Source organism: Pan paniscus, chromosome 23 (genome assembly GCF_029289425.2).
Source record: "Pan paniscus chromosome 23, NHGRI_mPanPan1-v2.0_pri, whole genome shotgun sequence".
In the NCBI taxonomy this organism is placed as follows: Eukaryota; Metazoa; Chordata; class Mammalia; order Primates; family Hominidae; genus Pan; species Pan paniscus.
Genome location: NC_085927.1, coordinates 36,488,334 through 36,510,082, shown reverse-complemented (window position 1 = coordinate 36,510,082; position 21,749 = coordinate 36,488,334). Strand labels below are relative to the sequence as shown.

Genomic DNA, 21,749 nt, shown 5'->3' with positions numbered 1-21,749 from the left:
TGCCAAGTAGCTGGGACCACAGGCACACTCTGCTGTGCCTGGCTAATTTTTTCTTTTTTTGTAGATGGGGTCTTACTATGTTGCCCAGGCTGGTTCAAGACCTTGGCCTCCCAAAGTGCTAGGATTACAAGCATAGCCACTACATCTGGCCCAGGGATAGCTCTTATTTAAGACTTCAGTGGAACTAAATGGAAGAGGGGCAGGGAAGGAAAATTTGGAGTCAGGGGAACGTCTTCATTGAAATGTTGTGGTCCTATTCGTAAACTCTTTTATGAGAAAAACAACATTTATTTCCAGGGCTTAAACTTGTCAGAAAAAAGTTAAACATAGGAGATAGGAACTCCTAAGTAAAATATGTGAGGAGTCTTATATTAAATTGCAGCTTCACTTCAGTCAGAATCAGTATAGTATCGGAATTATTGCGTTTTCCCTAATAGAGGCTCCCAAAGAAGTGAAGCGTAGAATTTAGTGTGCTGGAGTTCTCAGTTATAAATGTAGTGTTCTGTTTTCTTCCTGTCCACTAAACAATCCAAGTGGAAATGGAAATCTATTTGGGATGTAAATAAACTAGTCAGCAGACTGTTCTGTGGTAGCATAAATGCTCATAAGTTTCAAATCACAAGGGACAAGAGTAGTGTTCTGAGGGCAGAGAATAGCTCTCCTTCCTGAGTAGCATGTTACTTTGTGGAAGGAGCAAGAAACTGTCATTTCACTGAGTGGCTGATTCACATACATGAATTGCTGTGATCGTAAGACTCTCTTGTTTTTGCTGAAATTCCTCAGGTATCATTAACCCAATTGAAGCCAAGCAGAGAAAGGGAAAAGGTGCTGTGGGGGCTTATGGATCCGAGCGCACCACTCAGTCCATTCAAGACTTCCCTGTGGTTGACTCAGAGGAAGAAGCTGAAGAGGTAACTGGAAGTCAGGAGACATGGGTGGATGGTGTCCTGTCCATTTCGAGTGGCTGTTCATTTATCCCTTCATTCTGTTAGTCCTCAGATGTTTATTGTACATGTACCATATGCCAGGTACTGGGCTGAAGGCTGGGTGCACCATGATGAGAGGGCTAGGGTGGACAGAGAGTAAACAAGCAGCTGTGGTGTGGAAGTGGCAGTTGAAATGGCAGAAGGTGCTAGGAGCTGCCTAGACAGAAAATAAGGTTGGGGGTTGGGAGGTGGTGTTGACCTACTTTTATAAATAGGCTGGTCAGGGAAACCTTTTGGGAAAGGAAACATTTCAGTTGAGACTTGGCAGAAGGGTGAGCTGACAAGCCAGAGGACACTGAGAGGCTCTGAGCTTGGTGGTTAAGAAACCATAAAGGAAGCCCTTGCGGTGGGAGGGCGGTACACAAAGCAGAGGGGAAGGAAGTGCATTCAGAGGGGTGGGTGGTCCACAAGACAGCCATGACAGCCATTTTTAGGTGCTCAGGTTTCATCCCAAGTGCAGCAGGGAGCCATCTGCTGGCAGCTGTGTGTCCCTTTTCCCCAGTGATAGAAAGGGCCAGCTCTCTTGATTGAAGTATTACTCTTTTCCCGTTTGAATTTATGGGGGAAAGCAGGATGCTGCAAAGAAACATGTTACTCTTCATGTCACTGACCTTTTGATGAAAGAGTTATTTGATAAATGTGGGATTGACCACTGTGAGTCAGGGGTTCTCAGAAGCCTACAGGTGCCAGGCACACCACAGAAGCAAGTAAGATGAGCCAGGTGCTAGACAATAAAGAGTGGTGGGGACTGTGGCACAGAGGTGAGGCTGTAGTCTGTCTAGAAGGTAAATCTTTATTCAGCTCTAGGTGATTGTTGCTTATGAGGATGTGGGCTCAGTATTGCCTGATCCTCTGATTTTCCCAAAGTAGCCAGATGTCTAGATACTTTTAGAGAAAAAATGACAAGTCTTAACCAGTATGAGAAAAACATAGTGACAACCCCAAAACCAACTTCTGTGGGCTGGACTCTACTACCGTCACACTAAGAAAGTTTACGAATTTGTGTTCGTAAACAGGCCGCATTCAGAGCCGTCCTGGGCTGCGGGTTGGACAAGCTTGCCTTAGCTCCTCCTGTAGAAAGGTTTTGCAGACCCTGATTATAAGAGATACCTTTGCTTTGAGAGTTAGGGCCTGCTTATTTATCTTCATTTTAAAGTTAGAAACAAGGTTTTATGTACTTAAAAAATCCTTCACATTGCATTTCTAAGTTTTACATGAGGTACATTTAAAAGTAGTATAGTGCCTGCCCATAGTAGATGCTCAATAAATGTTGTTTCCTTTATCTTTATTTTTGTTTCTCCCTCCCATCTGGTGCACCTGCCTTCTGAACCTCATTATTTGTAAGAGGGCGAATGGGGTCAAGGAGTATCATTAGATAGTTTTGGTGTCTTGTAGGTGCATCCTTTCCTTCCTTCATATAGAGCTTGTAAATAAATCTAAGACAGTGAATGGTGACATCTGCTAATGGTCTCAGCTACCTCACCTGTGGTAAAAAGTGGTTGTTCCTTGCTGCATCTGACTGTATTCTTCTGGTTCAGGAGTTTCAGAAGGAGCTGAGCCAGTGGAGGAAAGACCCAAGTGGAAGCAAGAAGAAGCCCAAATACTCTTACAAGACCGTGGAAGAGTTGAAGGCCAAGGGCAGGATTAGCAAGAAGCTCACTGCTCCCCAGAAGGAACTTTCTCAAGTCAAGGTACAGGGGCCCTTGGACACCTGGTACAGGATCCACACCCCAGAAATAATCACTGAACATGTTCGAGGGTTTTTTGGATCTTTTAGCTAGGCTTTTTCTTTTCTTTTTTTTTTTTGGTACCTTGCTTTTCTCACTTATTTATAGGAGTGTAATGAATAGGAACATGCTCACATAGTATTAATATCATGTTCCTATTCATTACACTCCCATATTTAGTAATAGTTACCAAGTTCCTTCTCTGCTAGGCACTCTTCACGGCACTACACTGGTAAACCAAATGATGTTCCTGTGTTTCTGGAGCTTACATCAGTGAATTTAATAACATTCTTGTTGTTAAAAACTCAGTGCAAAGTGTTTATAATGAGCACGTAATTCCAGAGAGTGGCTGTGCTGTATTATTTGATCCTACCTCCGTTGTTAGACATTTAGCTTTTATCTGGTTTAGTTTGGGTTTTTGGCTGGTTAGTTTGTATATAAAACTTTGTCTTTGTTTCAGACATTTTTTAAGGATAGACATGTACATGTGCAATCACCATGTTGAATACAAAAGTACTTAAGGCATTTAAATACTCAGAAGGTTGTATTAACTCTCTCTGACCAGGAGGGCAGGAGAGAGTCCCCAGGGCTCCTTAGCCAGCATTGAGTATTTTCTTTTTTTAAGGTAGATTAAATTTTCAGCCACTGTTACGTGCATGTAGTGTATTAAGTTTTCCATTACTTGGCTGGGCATGGTGGCTCACGCCTGTAATCCCAGCACTTTGGGAGGCCTAGGCGGGCAGATCACGAGGTCAGGAGATCTAGACCGTCCTGTAACATGGTGAAACCCCGTCTCTACTAAAAATACAAAAAATTAGCCAGATGTGGTGGTGGGCGCCTGTAGTCCCAGCTACTCGGGAGGCTGAGGCAGGAGAATGGCATTTACTCAGGAGGCGGAGCTTGCAGTGAGCGGAAATCGTGCCACTGCACTCCAGCCTGGGGGACAGAGCGAGACTCCGTCTCAAAAAAAAAAAAAAAAAAAAAAAAGTTTTCCATTACTTTTCCAAGTAGTCAAAGAACAGTGGTGACAGTTGCCTGTTGTCATTTGCTGTAGGATATGTAGTGTGTCGTAGACCTCAAAGAAAGCCTTTAGTGGGGTTCTCAAATGTGCTGTTATCTGGACGACCTGATAAGAAATACGGGTGTCTAGGTGCCTCCCAGGAATTGAGTCTAGACTGAACCTCAGGACTCCTTTTTTTTTTCCTCCAGTGAGTCTAAAGCTGGTGGTTCATGGATCACACTCTTACTTAAAAAGTGGTGATGAATCATTCTGTTTCAGAAGTGCAGTCCATATTCACATTTCCTGTTTTCCTAAAATATTGGAATTAGCTCATTGTCTAGGTTGCCTTTGTTCAGTTAGCCTTTTGTATATTTTATTTTGTTTTAAAATTAAAAGGCCGGGCGCAGTGGCTCACGCCTTTAATCCCAGCATTTTGGGAGGCCGAGGCGGGCGGATCACAAGGTCAGGAGATTGAGACCTTCCTGGCTAACACAGTGAAACCCCATCCCTACTAAAAATACAAAAAATTAGCCAGGTGTAGTGACGGGCGCCTGTAGTCCCAGCTACTCAGGAGGCTGAGGCAGGAGAATGGCGTAAACCCAGGAGGCGGAGCTTGCAGTGAGCTGAGATTGTGCCACTGTATTCCAGCCTGGGCAACAGAGCGAGACTCCGTCTCAAAAAAATAAATTAATTAATTAAATTAAATTTAAAAAACTTTGTTATTACAATAGCAGTGTGTAGTACATTTTAGAAAATTAGGAAATAGGCAAAAATGTAGAAAATATTTTGCATCCTTCCAGGATTACCAAATGTTAACATCTTGGTATACATCCTAGATCTTTTTCTATGCTTATGTGCATTTTTTAAATCAAAATGTGATATTCTGGTTGTATGTTACCTTCTTTGATCAGTACAGCTTCTACCTTTCCATTAAAATAAATTTTCACATCTACTAATACTCAGTCCCTATTTAAATTTTATGTTTCCCTAAAAAGTCTTCTCCATCTGGCTTGTTCACAGTGATCCAACCTAGAACTGCTTGCTGCATCTGATTTTGTCCCTGGACTCTCCTTTAGGCTAGGACAGTATGGTTCCCACTTTACAACACTGCCCTTCTCCAGCTCTGTTGAATAATGTGGTTTCTACACACTTCCCCTGTCATGGGGCCTTCCCCTGGGCTTAGCTGTGTGTTTAACAGGGCTGCAGCGGTGTTAACCTTCATCCCTCTACGTTTTCCAAGGTCATAGACATGACAGGCCGGGAGCAGAAGGTCTACTACAGCTACAGTCAGATCAGCCACAAGCACAACGTTCCCGATGATGGGCTGCCGCTGCAGTCCCAACAGCTGCCACAGTCTGGCAAAGAGGCCAAGGCCCCCGGCTTCGCGCTGCCCGAGCTGGAGCACAACCTGCAGCTGCTCATCGACCTCACAGAGCAGGAGATCATCCAGAATGACCGGCAGCTACAGTATGAGCGGGACATGGTGGTCAACCTCTTCCACGAGCTGGAGAAGATGACCGAGGTCCTGGACCACGAGGAGCGGGTCATCTCCAACCTCAGCAAGGTCCTGGAGATGGTGGAGGAGTGCGAGCGGCGGATGCAGCCCGACTGCAGCAACCCCCTCACCCTGGACGAGTGTGCCCGCATCTTTGAAACCCTGCAGGACAAGTACTATGAGGAGTACAGGATGTCCGACCGTGTGGACCTCGCTGTGGCCATCGTCTATCCACTCATGAAGGAGTACTTCAAGGAGTGGGATCCCCTCAAAGTGAGTTGTTGGGAAAATCAACCTATCCCTGCCTCTCGGTTGGGCTTACCCTTGCTTGATGAGTTGGTTCAATGGGCAGGGAGGGCTGGAGAGCCCGCTGCCCCTCAGCTGCTCGCCTTTCTCCTCAGGACTGCACTTATGGCACCGAGATCATCTCCAAGTGGAAAAGCCTCCTAGAGAATGACCAGCTCTTGTCCCATGGCGGACAGGACCTCTCGGCAGATGCCTTTCACAGGTACACCACAGAGCAGGGCTCTGTACCCCAGCTCCTTTCTCCTGGGGGGTTGGGAAGGATTGCTGAAGGTGGGGGAAGGCAGCAGTGCTGGCCTTGATTAATTCTCTGCTCATGCTGACAGTGCTTTAGGAATTTAAATTCATTTGGCTATGAATTCTTTTTTTTTTTTCAAATGTTTTATTTCCATAGGGTTTTGGGGAACAGGTAGTATTTGGTTACATGAGTAAGTTCTTTAGTGGTGATTTGTGAGATTTTGGTGTACCCATCTCCTGAGAAGTATACATTGAACCCAATTTGTAGTCCTTTTTTTTTTTTTTGAGACGGAGTCTCACTCTGTCACCAGGCTGGAGTGCAGTGGCGTGATCGCAGCTCACTGCAACCTCCAACTGCCTGGTTCAAGCGATTCTCCTGCCTCAGCCTCCCAAGTAGCTCGGATCACAGGCACGCGCCACCACGCCCAGCTAATTTTTGTATTTTTAGTAGAGACAGGGTTTCACCATATTGGCCAGGATGATCTCGATCTCCTGACCTCGTGATCCACCCGCCTCGGCCTCCAAAAAAGTGCTGGGATTCCAGGCGTGAGCCACCGTGCCTGGTTCAATTTGTAGTCTTTTATCCCTCACCCCCTTCCCCCCCTTTCCCTGAGTCCCCAAAGTCCATTGTGTCATTCTTATGCCTTTGCATCCTCATAGCTTAGCTTCCACTTATAAGTGAGAACATAAGATGTTTGGTTTTCCATTCTTGAGTTACTTCACTTAGAATAATAGTCTCCAATTCCAACCAACTTGCTGCGAATGCCATTATTTCATTCCTTTTTATGGCTGAGTCATATTCCATTATATTTATACCAGTTTCTTTATCCACTCGTTGATTGGTGGGCATTTGGGTTGGTTCCACATTTTTGCAACTGCGAATCGTGCTGCTGTAAATTTGTGTGAGCAAGTATCTTTTTCGTATATGACTTTTTTTTTTTTTTTTGAGATGAAGTCTTGCTTTGTCGCCAGGCTGGAGTGCAGTGGCACGATCTCAGCTCACTGCAACCTCTGCCTCCCGGGTTCAAGCGATTCTCCTGCCTCAGCCTCTCGAGTAGCTGGGACTACAGGCGCTCGCCACCATGCCCAGCTAATTTTTGCATTTTTAGTAGAGACAGGGTTTCACCATGTTGGCCAGGATGGTCTCGATCTCTTGACCTCGTGATCCGCCTGCCTTGGCCTCCCAAAGTGCTGGAATTACAGGCGTGAGCCTCCGTGCCCAGCCATGACTTCTTTTCCTCTGGGTAGATACCCAGTAGTGGGATTGCTGGATCAAATGGTAGTTGTACTTTTAGTTCTCTAAGGAATCTCCACACTGTTTTCCATAGTGGTTGTACAATTACATTTGGCCATGAATTCAGCTGACACTTGTCAAATGTCTGTTGCATATCATGCTTGTACTAGGTGCTGGGCTTACCGTAGGCGTACAGCAGACAGCCTCTGTCTACAATACAGCAAAAAAAGCAGATGGGAAATAAGGTAGTGAACAAATAAAGGCAGGATGCACACCAGGTACAGCGATAGAGAACTGCAGGAGCGACCTACTTGGAATGGGGGTCGGCACAGAGGTCTTAGGGGAGGTGACGTTGAAATTGTGATAAGAGGGTGAGAGGCATCAGCTCATGAATAGAAGCCTATAGGTGGGAAAGCACTTGATACCTGGGAAGAGGCCCTTGTGACCCTAAAGCAGCTCTGCAGGTGGATGGGCACTACCTAGGAGACCGAGGCCTCAGATTGAGAGGAGAGTCAAGAGAACAAGGAAGAGGCAGGCTCACTCTGGCCAGTATGGTGACTGGCCTGATGGTTTCCTCTGATTGGATTTCCATGCTGTTGCATTTTTATTCCTGATTCTAGAGAGGCGGGTGGTGGTGGTGTACTTTGAAACCAATCAGTGTAATTAACCAGCCTGTCCTCTGCCTTTCTCCCATAGGTTGATATGGGAAGTCTGGATGCCTTTTGTTCGAAATATTGTCACCCAGTGGCAGCCAAGGAACTGTGACCCGATGGTGGACTTTTTGGATAGTTGGGTGCACATTATTCCTGTGTGGATCTTAGATAACATACTGGACCAACTCATCTTCCCCAAGCTGCAAAAGGAGGTGGGATGAGAGTCATGGGAAACAATCGTCATCACTAATCACAGGGACTTGTTCAGTCCGTGTCTTCATTATCTCAGTGCTGTTAAAACGCCTGGAATTAACAGAATTTGTCAACACAACTATTGACCTATAGTGTTAATTCCAGCCTTTTTCTCAGCACTTTTTCCCCCAAGCCACCCTCAGGAGGGAATTCATTTTCTTGATTTCGTCACTAAAATTAGAATTGTGCTGTTTCTGAGATGTAATTAAATGAATGGGCATATTTGTTTGGCAATGTACAAAGGACTGTGGGCCTCAGAGAGCACAGGGCCTCCTCCAGGGGCAGCTCTTGCCTTTAGCCACACAGGGGTGTTATGTGACTGCCCCACAGGCGACATGAACTGTTTCTCCTCCCCACTTCGCAGGTGGAAAACTGGAACCCGCTCACAGACACTGTTCCCATCCACTCTTGGATCCACCCATGGCTGCCCCTTATGCAGGCACGGCTGGAGCCACTGTATTCCCCCATCCGTAGTAAGCTGTCCAGCGCCCTGCAGAAGTGGCACCCCAGCGACTCCTCTGCCAAGCTCATCCTCCAGCCCTGGAAGGATGTCTTCACTCCTGGCTCCTGGGAAGCATTCATGGTCAAAAACATAGTGCCCAAGCTGGGTAAGGATAAGGGGAAATGCATTCCAAGCCCAGCAGCTTTGGTGCCCTGGTTTCTGTGGTTAGCAGTGATGATTTAAAGCATCGCCTTTATGTTCATGAAAGTGCTTAGTACACAATATTCCTTGCTGTGAAAAAGGTACTATTTTGTTCAGAGGCTGAACATAAATGTAACTTGGGTCCTTTCCGCTGTTTATTTACAACAGTCACTAATAGTCGACAGTGACAATATCGGACTCTGTGCCTTGTGGTTTTCCCGATTGGTTTTGGCTTCTGGTAATAGGACAGCCGTTGGAGTTCTGAAATTTTTGTGGTATTTTACTCTAAATTATTAGGGAGTTATTTCCAGGTTAGCAAAAAAAAAAAAAAAAAAAAATATATATATATATATATATATATACACACACACACACACATATGTGTATATATATACACACATTTATATATACACACACATATATGTGTATATATACACACACACATATATGTGTATATATATATACACACACATATATATGTATATATATACACATATATATTTTAAGAATCGCTATGTCGGGAGCTTAAATTTGACCTTTAAAAGCAGATTACAGCCTGAGCAACATGGTGAAACCCCATCTCTACCAAAAATACAAACCAGCCAGGTGTGGTGGTGGGCGCCTGTGGTCCCAGCTACTAGGGAGGCTGAGGCGGAAGGATGGCTTGAACCTCGGAGGCAGAGGTTGCAGTGAGCCAAGATCTGCCATTGCACTCCAGCCTGGGCAACAGTGAGACCCTGTCTCAAAAAAAAAAAAAAAAAAAAAGCCAGGAGTTGTGACTTACGCCTGTAATCCCAGCACTTTGGGAGGCTGAGGTGGGCAGATCACCTGAGACCAGGAGTTTGAGACCAGCCTGGGCAACATGCCAAAACCCCATCTCTAATAAAAAAACAAAAATTAGTTGGCCACGGTGGTGCACACCTGTAATCCCAGCTACTCGGGAGGCTGAGGCACAAGAGTCACTTGAACCCGGGAGGCAGAGGTTGCTGTGAGCTGAGATGAAAACGGACATTGTCTTTGCTCTTTGTGCTTCTTTGGCTTTGCCAGTACTAAAGCTGTGCCTTACAGACCGGGTTTCTCTTCCAGGGATGTGTCTTGGTGAGCTAGTCATTAACCCCCACCAGCAGCACATGGATGCATTCTATTGGGTGATTGACTGGGAAGGGATGATCTCTGTCTCTAGCCTGGTGGGACTTCTTGAAAAGCACTTCTTCCCCAAGTGGCTTCAGGTACACTTTGTTTTGCTTGGATTTCTGGGGGAGGGAACTGGGTGGGGATTAAGTTAATTTTCTGCCAAGGCCTGACTGTAGGTAAAATTCCATAATGAAAATAAATTACATGGTAGGGTAGGAATGAGTTAGGTCATCTTCATAGTGGGCACCATTTATTGGACATTTGCCATGTATCAGAAGCTGTTCCAAGCACTTTATTTGCTTTATCTCAGCTCCTCTCAGCAACCCTATGGGGTAGGGGATATGGTATCCCTGTTGTGTAGACATGGAAGCTGAGGCTCAGAGAGTTTACATCCAAGGGCACTTTAGCTACCAGGCTGACTCCAAAATCCATATTCATAAGTGCTAGACTGTTTAGCTACTATAAATCCCTGTAAAGTAGTGTCACTAGCCTGCAGGACCAGGATCAAAACAAAACAAATGGCCCCTTCAGAAATCTTCCCTTCATTTGTTGCCACGATGGATGCAAGTAATTTTTCTTTTTGGCAGGTGCTGTGCTCTTGGCTCAGTAACAGCCCAAATTATGAGGAGATCACCAAGTGGTACCTGGGTTGGAAGTCGATGTTCTCAGACCAAGTGCTGGCACATCCATCTGTCAAGGACAAATTTAATGAGGCACTTGATATCATGAACCGGGCGGTGTCCTCCAACGTTGGTAAGTGAGGATTCCCATTTTGGATGTCCTGGCCCCGAGTTTCAGATTTTACACATGTAAATGACACAGAATCAGAGTTTTCTGGTTCCTGTAGGCAGCCTAAACCTTAGGTCACACTTTTGCACATAGCAACAGACTCTCACCCTGCTGATTGGGGTACATGGTCAGCTGGCACCCACTGCCCAAGTCTACCATGACTGAGAGGGGCATCTTGCCTGAGTGGAGACTGGCTTAAGCTGGATTCAGATGATGTCAGTCTAACCCCAGGCCCCGCCCTCTTAACCACTGTGCTGTGTGGCCTTTTAAGGCTCATTCAGGCCTGAGCATGCTGCTTAGGTGACGCATCTTACAGTGTGGAGTTCGGCACACGGTCTGACACTTGGTGATTGCTCAGCCTTAATCAGCCCCATTTTACCTGTTAAACAGTAAGATCTACTTCATAGGCTAAAAGGGAGAGTGAGTTCATGCTTGTGTATAGCCTTCAATAGGTGGTGTCTGTGTTGTCAAAAACAGGCAGTTCACTGTTCGTGTACTATATCTATTCCCAAGTTCTAGGTGAGTCATTCTGCCTAGATCATAAGTAAGTGAGAGTATGTTTATGTTTCTACATTTGGGAGCCTATTTCAACCAGTCCTGTGCTCCAGTGTTGCTCATTAGCCGATTCACAGCATTGAAATGGGATCATCTAGTCCGTGTTTTACAGATAAGCCCAGCGAGGCTAAGAGCCTGTTCAAGGTCACATAGTTAAAGGGTGGCAGTTAGAACTGGAATTTCTATTTCCTGAGTCTTTAATTCTTGTTATTTAATAGCCTAGGCCAGGCGCGGTGGCTCACGCCTGTAATCCTAGCACTTTGGGAGGCTGAGGCGGGTAGATCACGAGGTCAGGAGTTCGAGACCAGCCTGACCAACATGGTGAAACCCCGTCTCTACTAAAAATGCAAAAATTAGCCGGGCGCGGTGGCACATGCCTGTAATGCCAGCTACTTAGGAGGCTGAGGCAGAAGAATCGCTTAAACCTGGGAGGCAGAGGTTGTAGTGAGCCAAGATTGCAAGCACTGCACTCCAGCCTAGGTGACAAGAGCGAGACGCGGTCTCAAAAAAAGAAAAAGAAAAGAAAAAATAGCCTATTCTGTGAAAACAGAGATTAAGTAATAAGGCAAATATACTTCTCTGCTTCTGTAATTATCAAGTTTTTTCTAAAAACTCTTCCTTAGCTACCCTTGGCCTCATGTTTCCAAAACTGTTCCCTGAATATACCCCTCAATTAGCACTTAGCATTTATGGTCTTGGTATTATCCTTTAAACACTCATTTCAGCTCCCTAAATATATGTGAACTTCTTTCAGGATGGGGGGCCTGTGTGGGTAGGTTAAAAATAAAGCCAGTGTGGGCCCTATGTTTTCAAGGTACTAAAAGCTGCCTCTTTGGTGGTGTGAAGTGGAAACTCTACAGAGCAAGGTGGGAATAGAACAGTGGCTGAGGACTTTCTGTTAATGTTTCCAGCTCTGAAGGAAGAAATCCCTTGCAGATACTTCATTTTAAAATGTTGAATATTAATAATCTGGTTACTAGATACTAGCCAGGAACCTTCTGAACAGTTTTTATGTGATACTGGCCTGTTGTCTAAACTTCCTCCAAAGTTGTATCTTTGAGGCAGAGCTGCCCTTCAGTGAGTCACAAGCACTCTGGCACACCCAAGACCTGGGCCAAGCCACAGTGTCAACTTCCATACACCTGGAAACACCTCTCCTCACCGCCCTGTCCTCCTGTATCTTAGGTGCCTACATGCAGCCAGGAGCACGGGAGAACATTGCCTATCTCACCCACACGGAGCGGAGGAAGGACTTCCAGTACGAAGCCATGCAGGAGAGGCGGGAGGCTGAGAACATGGCTCAGAGGGGCATTGGCGTGGCCGCTAGCTCTGTGCCCATGAACTTTAAGGACCTCATTGAGACCAAGGCTGAGGAGCACAACATTGTCTTCATGCCCGTCATTGGGAAGCGACACGAAGGGAAGCAGCTCTACACCTTTGGCCGCATTGTGATCTACATCGACCGGGGAGTGGTCTTTGTCCAGGGCGAGAAGACGTGGGTGCCCACCTCACTGCAGAGCCTGATCGACATGGCCAAGTGAACTGTGGCAGGTCCAGAACCAGTCAGAGACTTGCCCCTGAGAGGGATGTACTGTAAATAAACAGTATTTTTAGATCACCTTCAAAAGGGTAACTTCTTTGCTCAGGAGCTACTCCACATCAGGCCAGGTCATGAGGGAAGGATGTAAAACGGGACAATGCCACGTAGTGCAGGAATCTTTATACCAAGTCCTCATGTGGGGTATCGTCCTCAAAACAGGACAGCCAAGTTGATGTTCTTTCCTGGCAAAGGAGTTCTCTGTAGTTCCTCCATGGCAGCCTTCCCTTTAGTCTCTGGTGGCAGCTTCTACCTCAGCCAACACTGAGTACCTCACAGCGAGTTCAGTCAGTAGCAGAAGGATCTTCTCTCTTGTTCCTGATGATTTCAAGGTCCTCACAGTCCTGATAATCTGGTTCTTCCCGAAACTCCCAAATATCTATGGAGAGCTGTTCTAGCTTTTGCACAGGGAACCAGTGGACAGAGGTATCATTAAATATGTCCATGTATTGTGAAGTCTGGGGAAACTCAAGCTCCTCCAGTCCTTTTAAAATCTGAGCAGAAAAATTCAAGTATAAAAACTTTAGATAGTCACAGTAATCCCCACTCTTCTGGGATAAATTTCCATTTTACTTGTCATCCCCACTTTCCTTTTTAAAAAAATAACAAATAGGGTATTTTCATTTAAATGCTTTTACACAATGAATTGGGCGCCCCAAGGACAGTGGATATCATGGACTGTGATACTGAGAATAAAGGAAATAAGGAAAAAACTAAGAGATGCATTAAAGAGTCATAGCTTTCTGGAACACAGACCCATGGAGAGAGCTGACAGTACACTAGCGCCACTTAGCCCGTGAGTTTCCTCCTACGCCTGTAAAGACAGAATTCTTCACAGTTTCACACCCTTTTCCATCCCAGCCCCTTTATTCAGATAGATACCTTTGCAATGTAGGGATAATTTTTCTGCAGAATCCTTGCCAACAACCTAGAAATTAAAAAAAAAAAAAACAAATAAACATGATTAGGAGGTATGAGGATAGTTTCATTCAACTTAAGACACATAGAAGGGCAAGATGATTGAAGCATAGTAAGAATTCAGGAAAAAACTCAAGTTGTGGAGCAAACCAGTTAAATAGTTGAAAATGTGGGCCAGGCGCGGGTAATCCCAGCACGTCGGGAGACTGAGGCGGGCGGATCATTTGAGGTCAGGAGTTCAAGACCAGCCTGGCCAACATGGTAAAACCCCATCACTACTAAAAATACAAAAATCAGCTAGGCGTCCTGGTGTGCATCTGTAATCCCAGCTACTCATTAGGCTGAGGTAGGAGTATCGCTTGAACCCGGGAGACAGAGGTTGCAGTGAGCTGAGATCATACCACTGCACTCCAGCTGGGGGGACAGAGTGAGACTCCATCTCAAAAAAAAAAAAAAAAAAAAAGCAAATTTTCCAGTAATTGTGCCCATTTCATCAAGAGAAATGACTGAGCAGACTCCTAAGCACATGAAACAGAATGAGGACGTGGAGCTGTAGGCAGAGGAATCAAATAGCTTTTCCCTGTTTTCAAAACCATTTCTGTGTATCATAATGGAAGGGAGGAATTCGTGGCAAAAAGACTCCTTAACTTGCTTCATAGTTCGAATCAGGGTTTGACATCTCCTGTCTTTAAGCCTTCATCCAGTTCCCTATGGAAAAGCATTTCCCCAATATGGAATCGTCAAGGAAACGTTTTCTGCATGTGGGTCAATCTGAGGTATGGGCTTCACCTCAGGGCCTGACGGAATCTCAGCATTCTCAGACTTACCTCTCCTCAAGTCCTTTGAAACTGTTCCCAATGATGACCATCTTAGAAAGGGCATCTACTGACCAGTTACTCCATAAAAGATTGTTGTACAAGGCCGTCCCACAATGGAGCATGTAAAAGATGGTAGGCTCCCCGCGAATACTCCGTTTCCCTTCCTGGGGATACGATATTCACAGGTGTAAACATGCCCACAACCTATTCTTTACAGCAAGGTGAGGGAGAGGTAAGGATGGGGATAATCATGAGACAAACTAAAGGATCAAAAGGAAAAAAGCTCATTTTGTGGAACAGTTACACTCGTATATGAAATCTATAGTTACAGGACTAAAGAGTCAGGAAATCATGATGTCCCGAAAGAACTCATATTTACTTAACAAATGTACACATTGTGTTCTCATGAACACAAAGCCCTGCACTGACGGAGGGGCTTCCTGGGTCTATGACGGCAAGAACAGGAGGGATAGTGACGTTACTTACCGCATGTATTTCCCCTATGTTCAGTAATCCACACTTCCTGTGTCACTTCCTGCAGATCTGCATAACTAAGTCCTCTTCCAATGTCCCTGAGGCACAATCACCCCTCCTGAGAACCACTGCTCTCCGGCCAAACTCCAGCAGGGAACATAAGGCCCTTTGTCTGACCCTTGCCCACCTCTGGCCTGCCTCTCCTGTTCTCGCAGCTTCCCTTGTGTTAATAACAAACTGGCAGTGGTTTCCTGAACAGCCAGCACTGCACAGCTACCTGCAATCCTGGTTCTGTCCCACTAGCAAACTCCTGGTAGACCTTCAAAGCCCAGCTCAGACCCAGGAATCCTTCCTCCATCCCTCCAAACACCTCTCGTAGTACAAGGTTCTGCCTCACTATTTCATTCCTCATTCACTTGTTGACCATGGGCTCCCTGAACACAGGGACTGGCTCCCATTTTTCTTGGTCTCCCCAAAGCTCCCTGCCTAGCACAGAGCAGGCACCCAGAAAGATGATCTGAACTGAGTGACAGTGTTTTAGGACCTTGCCAATATCAGGGAATGACTCTTCTCTCAACTGAGCCAAATTTTCATACATAATAAGCAATAAGATGGCAGTTTCAGCACACACACAGGAGTCAAATGATTCTAATCCCCAAGACAATACAAAACCAAAATCGGAGGGATTTGCTCATACTGGCTTTGGCCCTGTGCTTGAGGGATGCATTTCTTTATTCCACAGGTCTCAGAAATGTCAAATCCCAGCTATTTTGGGGGGTGCAAACTATTTTGGTGGGCAGAGAATTAATCCACAACTCACAGCCAGGTGCTATTGGTTTGACTGGGTTATAGCATCAAAGAGGAATGCTGCATCCCCTTTTATTACCTCCCTGGGACAGGGTAAAATCCAACCACAAAGACCTCACTTGAGGCACCTAGACTTTTATATTTCAGTAGCAACAGCAAATACCAAGTTAGCATAATTTCCAGACAAATAATTCTCAAAAAAGTGGTGCAGACCTAACATGTTCTGGTTCATGCTATCTGTGTAATTTTTTTCTGATGGGCACAACACAAGCCAAAATGTAGGTAACTGATTGGCTGGTTACATCGTTCAGGCACTACAAAAGTGAGCAGGCGGTAACAGAGGAATGGCTGCCACTGCAAAGAATGCTGGTGTCCACAGGCAGGGCCTGGGGTGAGTCTGGTCAGGATTTTTACAGTTCTGTCTGCTCCCCTTTAAACCACTTACCTCATTCTCACTGAGAACAGTCACACCAAGGGTGTTAAGGACTTCAATTTCAAGTTGGCTAAACAGAGGGTCATATACCCAACAGTGACTTCTGGGAATCTAGAAGGGAAGAATGAGTTGTTTACTTCAACCCAAACATCTGTGTGCACCCATATATAGGACCAGAGGAGGAGGAGATGAAAATGAATCCAAAAATGTACCTGGCACTTTTCCAACAAAAGCAGCAAAAACGTTAGCTGGTTTCTAGCTATGATACAGGTGGCAAAGTTCCCAATGCCGTAACACACACACTTCAAATGGCAGGTTCCTGTGACCACGGTCTCTCTTGGGATAGAATCAGTGGCCACATCTGACTCCTCTGGCAATGAGTCAAGATGCAGTTTTCCAAAGATTTCCGAAAGAGACCCCACAGGGGCCTTCAGTTGTTCCAGATGTTTTGTGAGACATCTATTGATGGTTTCTGAAAGAGCAGGCCCCCAAATGCAGTTAGAGGGCATGTTCTGACCCTGTGAACCAAATCATCCACAAAAGAAGTTCACATATTTGGGGAGAAAGAGATCAGGGCAGTAAAAGGTTTCAATTCTTCAGAGAGAGAGAAGCTGCCAGCCTCATTCCCAAACATGCCTGGACATACAGTCACATTCACCACCAATTGACAAACTGTCCCGGCCCCTGGACTCCCAAAACCCAAGAGCATGTTGCAAGCAGAAATTGGGTTTCACTCAAGGGCAGTTTCCATCTAAAACTCTAATGTGAACTCATTCTAATTTAACAAGACCCTCCTAGTAAATGTAGACTATGCTCTGAAATGCGTACTTTTAAAGTTGTAACAAACCAGGTGCTCACGCCTGTAATCCTAGCACTTTGGGAGGCCTAGGTGGGTGGATCGCCTGAGGTCAGGAATTCAAGACCAGCCTGGCCAACATGGCAAAACCCCGTCTCTACTAAAAATACAAAAAATTAGTCGGGCGTACTGGCGCACAGCTGTAGTCCCAGCTACTTGGGAGGCTGAAGCAGAAGAATCACTTGAACCAGGGAGGTGGAGGTTGCAGTTAGCCGAGATCACACCGCTGCATTCCAGCCTGGGCAACAGAGCAAGACTCCATCTCAAAAAAATAAAGTTATACTCTGTTTAAGTCTTCTCATGTAGAGGTAGGTTCTCTTGTCTCTCCTTTTATTGTACTGGTACTGAATTTAGCAAAACAAAAAAAGCCGTGCATTCCAATAAGATATCAATTTTTCACTTAAGATACCAGCAAAGGGCCAGGCTTGGTGGCTCACACCTGTAATCCCAGTACCTTGGGAGACCGAGGCGGGCAGATCACTTGAGGTCAGGAGTTCGAGACCAGTCTGGCCAACATGGTGAAACCCCATCTCTACAAAAATACAAAAATTAGCCAGGGGTAGTGGCACACACCTGTAGTCCCAGCTACTCAGGAGACTGAGGCAGGAGGATTGTTTGAACCCAGGAGGTGGAAATTGCAGTGAGCAGAGATCACACCCCTACACTCCAGCCTGGGTGACACAGTGAGACTCCGTCTCAAAAGAAAAAAAAAAAAAAAAAGCAGCAAAGACATCTTTAAACAAGACCCCAGGCCAGGAAAAACTGGCTCTTCAGGTCAATTTTGATAAAAGAATTGGTGAAAATTTTCTGGATAACTTGACAATAGATATCAAGTTGGTCACCGCCTTTCATTTAATTCTACTTCTGGGAATATATCCTAAGAAGATCATCCTAAGTTTGGTAAAAGCTTTATGCATAAAGTTACTCATTGCAAAATTATGTATAATAACTTAAAAAGGCTGGTTGTGGTGGCTCATGCCTATAATCCCAGCGCTTTGGGAAGCTGTAGGTGGGAGGATCACTTGAGCTCAGGAGGTACAGGTTGCAGTGAACTATGATTGCATCATTGTACTCCAGCCTAGGTGAAGAGTAAGACACTGTCCTAAAATAATAACTGAAAAACAACAGAAGAAAACTAAATGTCCCACAATAAAAATGATACCTGTGGTATGTCCACTCCATGCATAAATATTATGTCGCCACCCACACACTATGTTTAGGAAGAGATTATCACTGCATGAGGAAAAGGCTACATTATAATATCATGGAAAAGGAACAGGATAAATATAAATTTCAGCAATAATAATGACAACATTTATTGCCTTGTATACAGCAGGCAAGCATTTAACTAAACAGCTTCAATTCTCAAAACTATAGGATATACACATTATCTCCATTTCACAGATAAAGAAACTGAGGATCAGAATTAAGTGCCAAAAGACACACAGCTGTAAGGGGCGGGCGGCGTTAGAACCCAGCAAGTTATCCCTCTGTGAAGCAAAATGTCCTCAAATGAGGACTGATTCTCTTTTCTGCCCCACAATCCCTACCATTGGCCAAGTGGTACCCACCTAGTGCTGAACTCCAGAAATCAGAGATAAACAGGTCCTTCCTGTTGAGAAAAAAAATGGCACAGTCATGTCCCACCCATCTCAGGGCTGCCCCAACAGTAACTTTCCTGATCATGACCTGAATGCTTACAGAATGAGGTGCCCTGCAATGCAGGGCCCACCCTTACCAAGTGATAGGAGGGGGATATATGTTGAATATGTCCAGAGCCAGAGCACATACTGCTGGGGCTCAGAGACTGCAGGAGAGAGTATGCTGGAGGAGGTCCTTGATTCCCAGAGAGAGATCTGGGTCTATTCTCAGTCTACAACAGAGCCTAGCATAGAATTGCAGCTCAATAAATGGTTGTTAAGTGCTCAGAATTAGCCTTTCTGAGCTTTAGTTTCCTCATCTCTAAAATGGGGATAAAAATCATTCCCAACACGGAGGAGTTTAGAGGCATAAAATGGGTTAACATTCTTAGCACAGTGTCTGGCACATAGCAGGTACTCAACAAATGGTATTTGTTATTATAAATAGTTTTAAGGGGAAAGTAAAGAGACAAAACCAAGTGTCTGGGCTTTCTTTATTCAAGTCAACTGGTTTTACAGACCCAGAGCAAAACAAAGTCAACAGTGAATTAAAATGAACTGGACTTAAACTGACAAGCCACAGCCAGAGATAGTGATTATGGGGTTCAGAAAGCAGTACAGAGAATTGAAAGTCGGCCCAGAGGCTGCTGCACGTTTCTGACAGAGGGTAGAGGGTTCTGATGTACACAGGAATGCTTTATGAACTGGTAAATGTGTACACAGATATGCATGTAAAATGTTGGCTCAATCTCTACTCAGAGCGATGGTGATTGCACCACACTTGGGTGTTGGGAGAAGCAAGGAGCTCCTGGGGAATACTGAAGCAGTTGAGGAGATCGTGACAGTGTCAAGGGATATGAAAAATGCCTTGAGTTTTCCAAACCCCCAGGCACATTCACTCTCACTGGCATCCTCTGAGAGCTTAAAAATAATCGCAGGTGCTTTTTATGCAGGCTGAGCCAAATGGTCAGCAACTTTCTCTTCAGAGGTAAACTCTGGGACATTACTGCCTCTTGACCCTAATTCTAGGGGAGAGGAGCACACAAAATTAAGCTAATTTCTCCCCTTGTGACGGCCCTTCGGATGCTGATCTTAAGTGCTAACTAAAGCTGTTATTTATTGAGCCTAAACAAAACTGCGAATAAAGATAATAATACTAAATAACAATAAGTAACATTTATTGAGTGTTTCCTCTGTATTAGGTACTCTCTATGTACTTTCTAAGGTACGGAGCAAGGTATGTGAGAATCTGGGCTGGGATAAGCAACAAGCATAATGGAAAGCTGGAAGCACTGGTTTTTGTCACAAAGACCTGGGTTTGAAATCTGGTTCCACACATTTTCTTTGTCTCTTTGAGAATCAGTGAGCTACCAGGGTCCTAGTATGCCTGCAATATTTAACATAAAGTGTGTAGAATGATTAAGCTAATGTCAGGCACATAGCAGCTGCCTGATGATAGCAGTCACGTGTTCATGTTGCTTCCCTCGTGTCACCACCACCAATAATATCAACATCAGCATAATATTAATAGCAAACATTGGCACAGTGCTTACCACGTGCCAGAAAATGGTTTCCGTTTACTAATTCATTGAATCCTCAAAACAAACCTACGTATACTATTTTCATCCCAATCTCACAGATGAGAAAACTGAGGCACAGAGATTATAAATTGTCCAAGGTCACGGAGCTGTAACCGTAATAAAAGGAAAGACAACCTTTAACTGAGCGCTTACTATAATCCACATCTTTAATGAGCTCGTTACCTACGTTAAATCTTCACAATAAAGGGTGTGCATTAATTATATCGCCACTCTACAGATGGGGAGACTGTGGCTCAGAATTGCCCATGGGCGCAAAGATTCCATCAGGGCCGACCCTGCACTCACTCAGCCTCCCAGATGCGACGAAGCACGACTCCGCTGTCAGACTCGAACTCCGCCTCGGGGCCCCGGGGCGCCGCCTCCCTCCGCCGCGGCCGTCGAGCCGCGGAGCGCCTCTTCCGCGGAGCGGCCGCCTGCCAGGATTCCAGCGCCGCAGCTGCGGCCGCAGCCATTGGTCTCTGACGTCAGCGGCGTGCGGCGCACTCGGCACGTCATCGCCGCGCGCCGGCTTGCCAGGAGCTGGAGCGGGAGGTAGGCGGGGCGGCGCGTGACCTAAGGCCTCTCTGCCGCGCGCGCAGGTACGGGGCCGAAGTCGCAGGTACCCAGCTGCTGCCCACCTTTTTGGTCCAGAGTCCCGAACCCCGAGCACTGGGATGCCTGGCTACTCCGGTGGGTGGGCGGCGCTCGGAGCGCGGGGATACCGAGGGGCGGGCCTCCAGCTTAGAGCGTGACCCGATCCCGCCTGATCCTTAGGCCTTCGCCCACCATTTCCCAGTCCCCTAGAGCTGGGGCCAGACACCGCACAGCCCTAGTGCTGTTATCAGTCGCTGCCTGCGCCCCGGGGGCTGTGCCCAGCAGCTTCCTGGCCCTTTTCCAGCCATTAGCGTCCGTTTTCCAGCCCTGCTGCCCCACTGAGGCCCCTTCCCACAGCACTATCACCAGCCCCTGCCCCGGGTTGTTACTATTACTTCCCAGGCTACCAGATCCTTTTCTGCTCACGTTCCGACGTCTGTCCCTAAGCCAGGGCCATTATTGGTCTCTTCTGGACCTTTCAGAGATAAGAGAGGACCTCGGTAGTGTAGGGCCCAGTCCTCTGGGAACAAGGGATGGGGAGTTTTAGGCTGCTGTCCTTGGTTCCAGTAACAGAGATACCCCCTCCACAGGCACCCAAATATGCTCCATAGAATACAATGAGTGTGGTCCTGTGGAGGCCCAATCCAAAATATCTAGAGCTGAGAAGAGATAGAGATTTTACAGGCCGTCAAATATTCAATGGGGGTCGTCTCTAGAGACTTTTAACAAACTGTATTGTGTACCCACAGATTGCAGAATGGTGAGCAAGCATTTGAGACCATGTTGCTAAAGCATTAAGCTTGGAGAAAGTGACAGTAAGAATTAGACAATAGTTTTGAAGTGACCAAGAGGTTGTCACATGGAAGAATTAGACCTTGTTTTGTGTTTTCCTGCAGAGCGTTATCCAGACTAGCGAGTGGGAGGCAGATGTAAAATCTGGAACGCAGATTTTAGTTTGTTGGAAGGAGAAATGTAACCTAGTGAACCACGTATCTCTGGAGGGTGTAAAGCAGAGACAGCCAAG

The 21,749-nt window shown here is 45.8% G+C and overlaps 3 protein-coding genes across 21 annotated transcripts in view; 2 read left to right on the top strand and 1 right to left on the bottom strand.

Moving 5' to 3' along the window:
* The window catches only part of TFIP11 (tuftelin interacting protein 11), a 20,547-nt gene extending 7,912 nt beyond the window's left edge, over positions 1–12,635 (top strand). For all 5 annotated transcript variants that reach the window (XM_055105610.2, XM_055105612.2, XM_014343276.5 and 2 more), the window contains 9 exons: positions 784–911; positions 2,525–2,677; positions 4,954–5,481; positions 5,610–5,716; positions 7,679–7,847; positions 8,252–8,495; positions 9,617–9,759; positions 10,252–10,417; positions 12,194–12,635. In XM_055105610.2, coding sequence (XP_054961585.2) covers positions 784–911; positions 2,525–2,677; positions 4,954–5,481; positions 5,610–5,716; positions 7,679–7,847; positions 8,252–8,495; positions 9,617–9,759; positions 10,252–10,417; positions 12,194–12,549 — 1,994 coding nt within the window. In that variant the 3' untranslated portion in view covers positions 12,550–12,635. The remainder of the gene's footprint in view (positions 1–783; positions 912–2,524; positions 2,678–4,953; positions 5,482–5,609; positions 5,717–7,678; positions 7,848–8,251; positions 8,496–9,616; positions 9,760–10,251; positions 10,418–12,193) is intronic.
* Positions 5,736–20,637, bottom strand: SRRD (SRR1 domain containing). Of its 2 annotated transcripts, none has more exons than XM_034948638.3 (7): positions 20,438–20,635; positions 18,483–18,523; positions 16,268–16,527; positions 16,068–16,166; positions 14,351–14,505; positions 13,488–13,533; positions 5,736–7,192 (listed from the first exon to the last, which is right to left on the bottom strand). In XM_034948638.3, exons 1-7 carry the CDS (start codon positions 20,602–20,604, stop codon positions 7,106–7,108), a joined length of 855 nt encoding a protein of 284 aa, XP_034804529.2. In that variant the 5' UTR covers positions 20,605–20,635; the 3' UTR covers positions 5,736–7,105. The 2 variants fall into 2 exon arrangements, with proteins under 2 accessions (XP_034804529.2, XP_034804528.3); XM_034948637.3 differs by lacking the exon at positions 5,736–7,192 and adding an exon at positions 9,932–13,099 and having other exon boundaries at positions 20,438–20,637.
* Positions 20,613–21,749, top strand: part of HPS4 (HPS4 biogenesis of lysosomal organelles complex 3 subunit 2) — a 32,399-nt gene continuing 31,262 nt past the window's right edge. For 4 of the 14 annotated variants that reach the window (XR_008622529.2, XR_008622526.2, XM_034948634.3 and 1 more), the window contains exon 1: positions 20,673–21,749. The gene's annotated coding sequence lies outside the window, so the exon portion shown is untranslated. The other 10 variants (XR_008622527.2, XM_024927070.4, XM_014343271.4 and 7 more) reach the window with 5 other exon arrangements.

Bases quoted from the DNA above. Each gene is read 5' to 3' on its own strand.
- SRRD (XM_034948637.3), bottom strand. From the start codon at position 20,604: ATGGCTGCGGCCGCAGCTGCGGCGCTGGAATCCTGGCAGGCGGCCGCT. The intron at 16,167-16,267 runs GTACATTTTTGG...CTTCCCTTCTAG, and splicing joins TTTTGTTGGAAAAGTGCCAG to ATTCCCAGAAGTCACTGTTG. The intron at 14,506-16,067 runs GTAAGTGGTTTA...TCGTATCCCCAG, and splicing joins CTGTTCTCAGTGAGAATGAG to GAAGGGAAACGGAGTATTCG.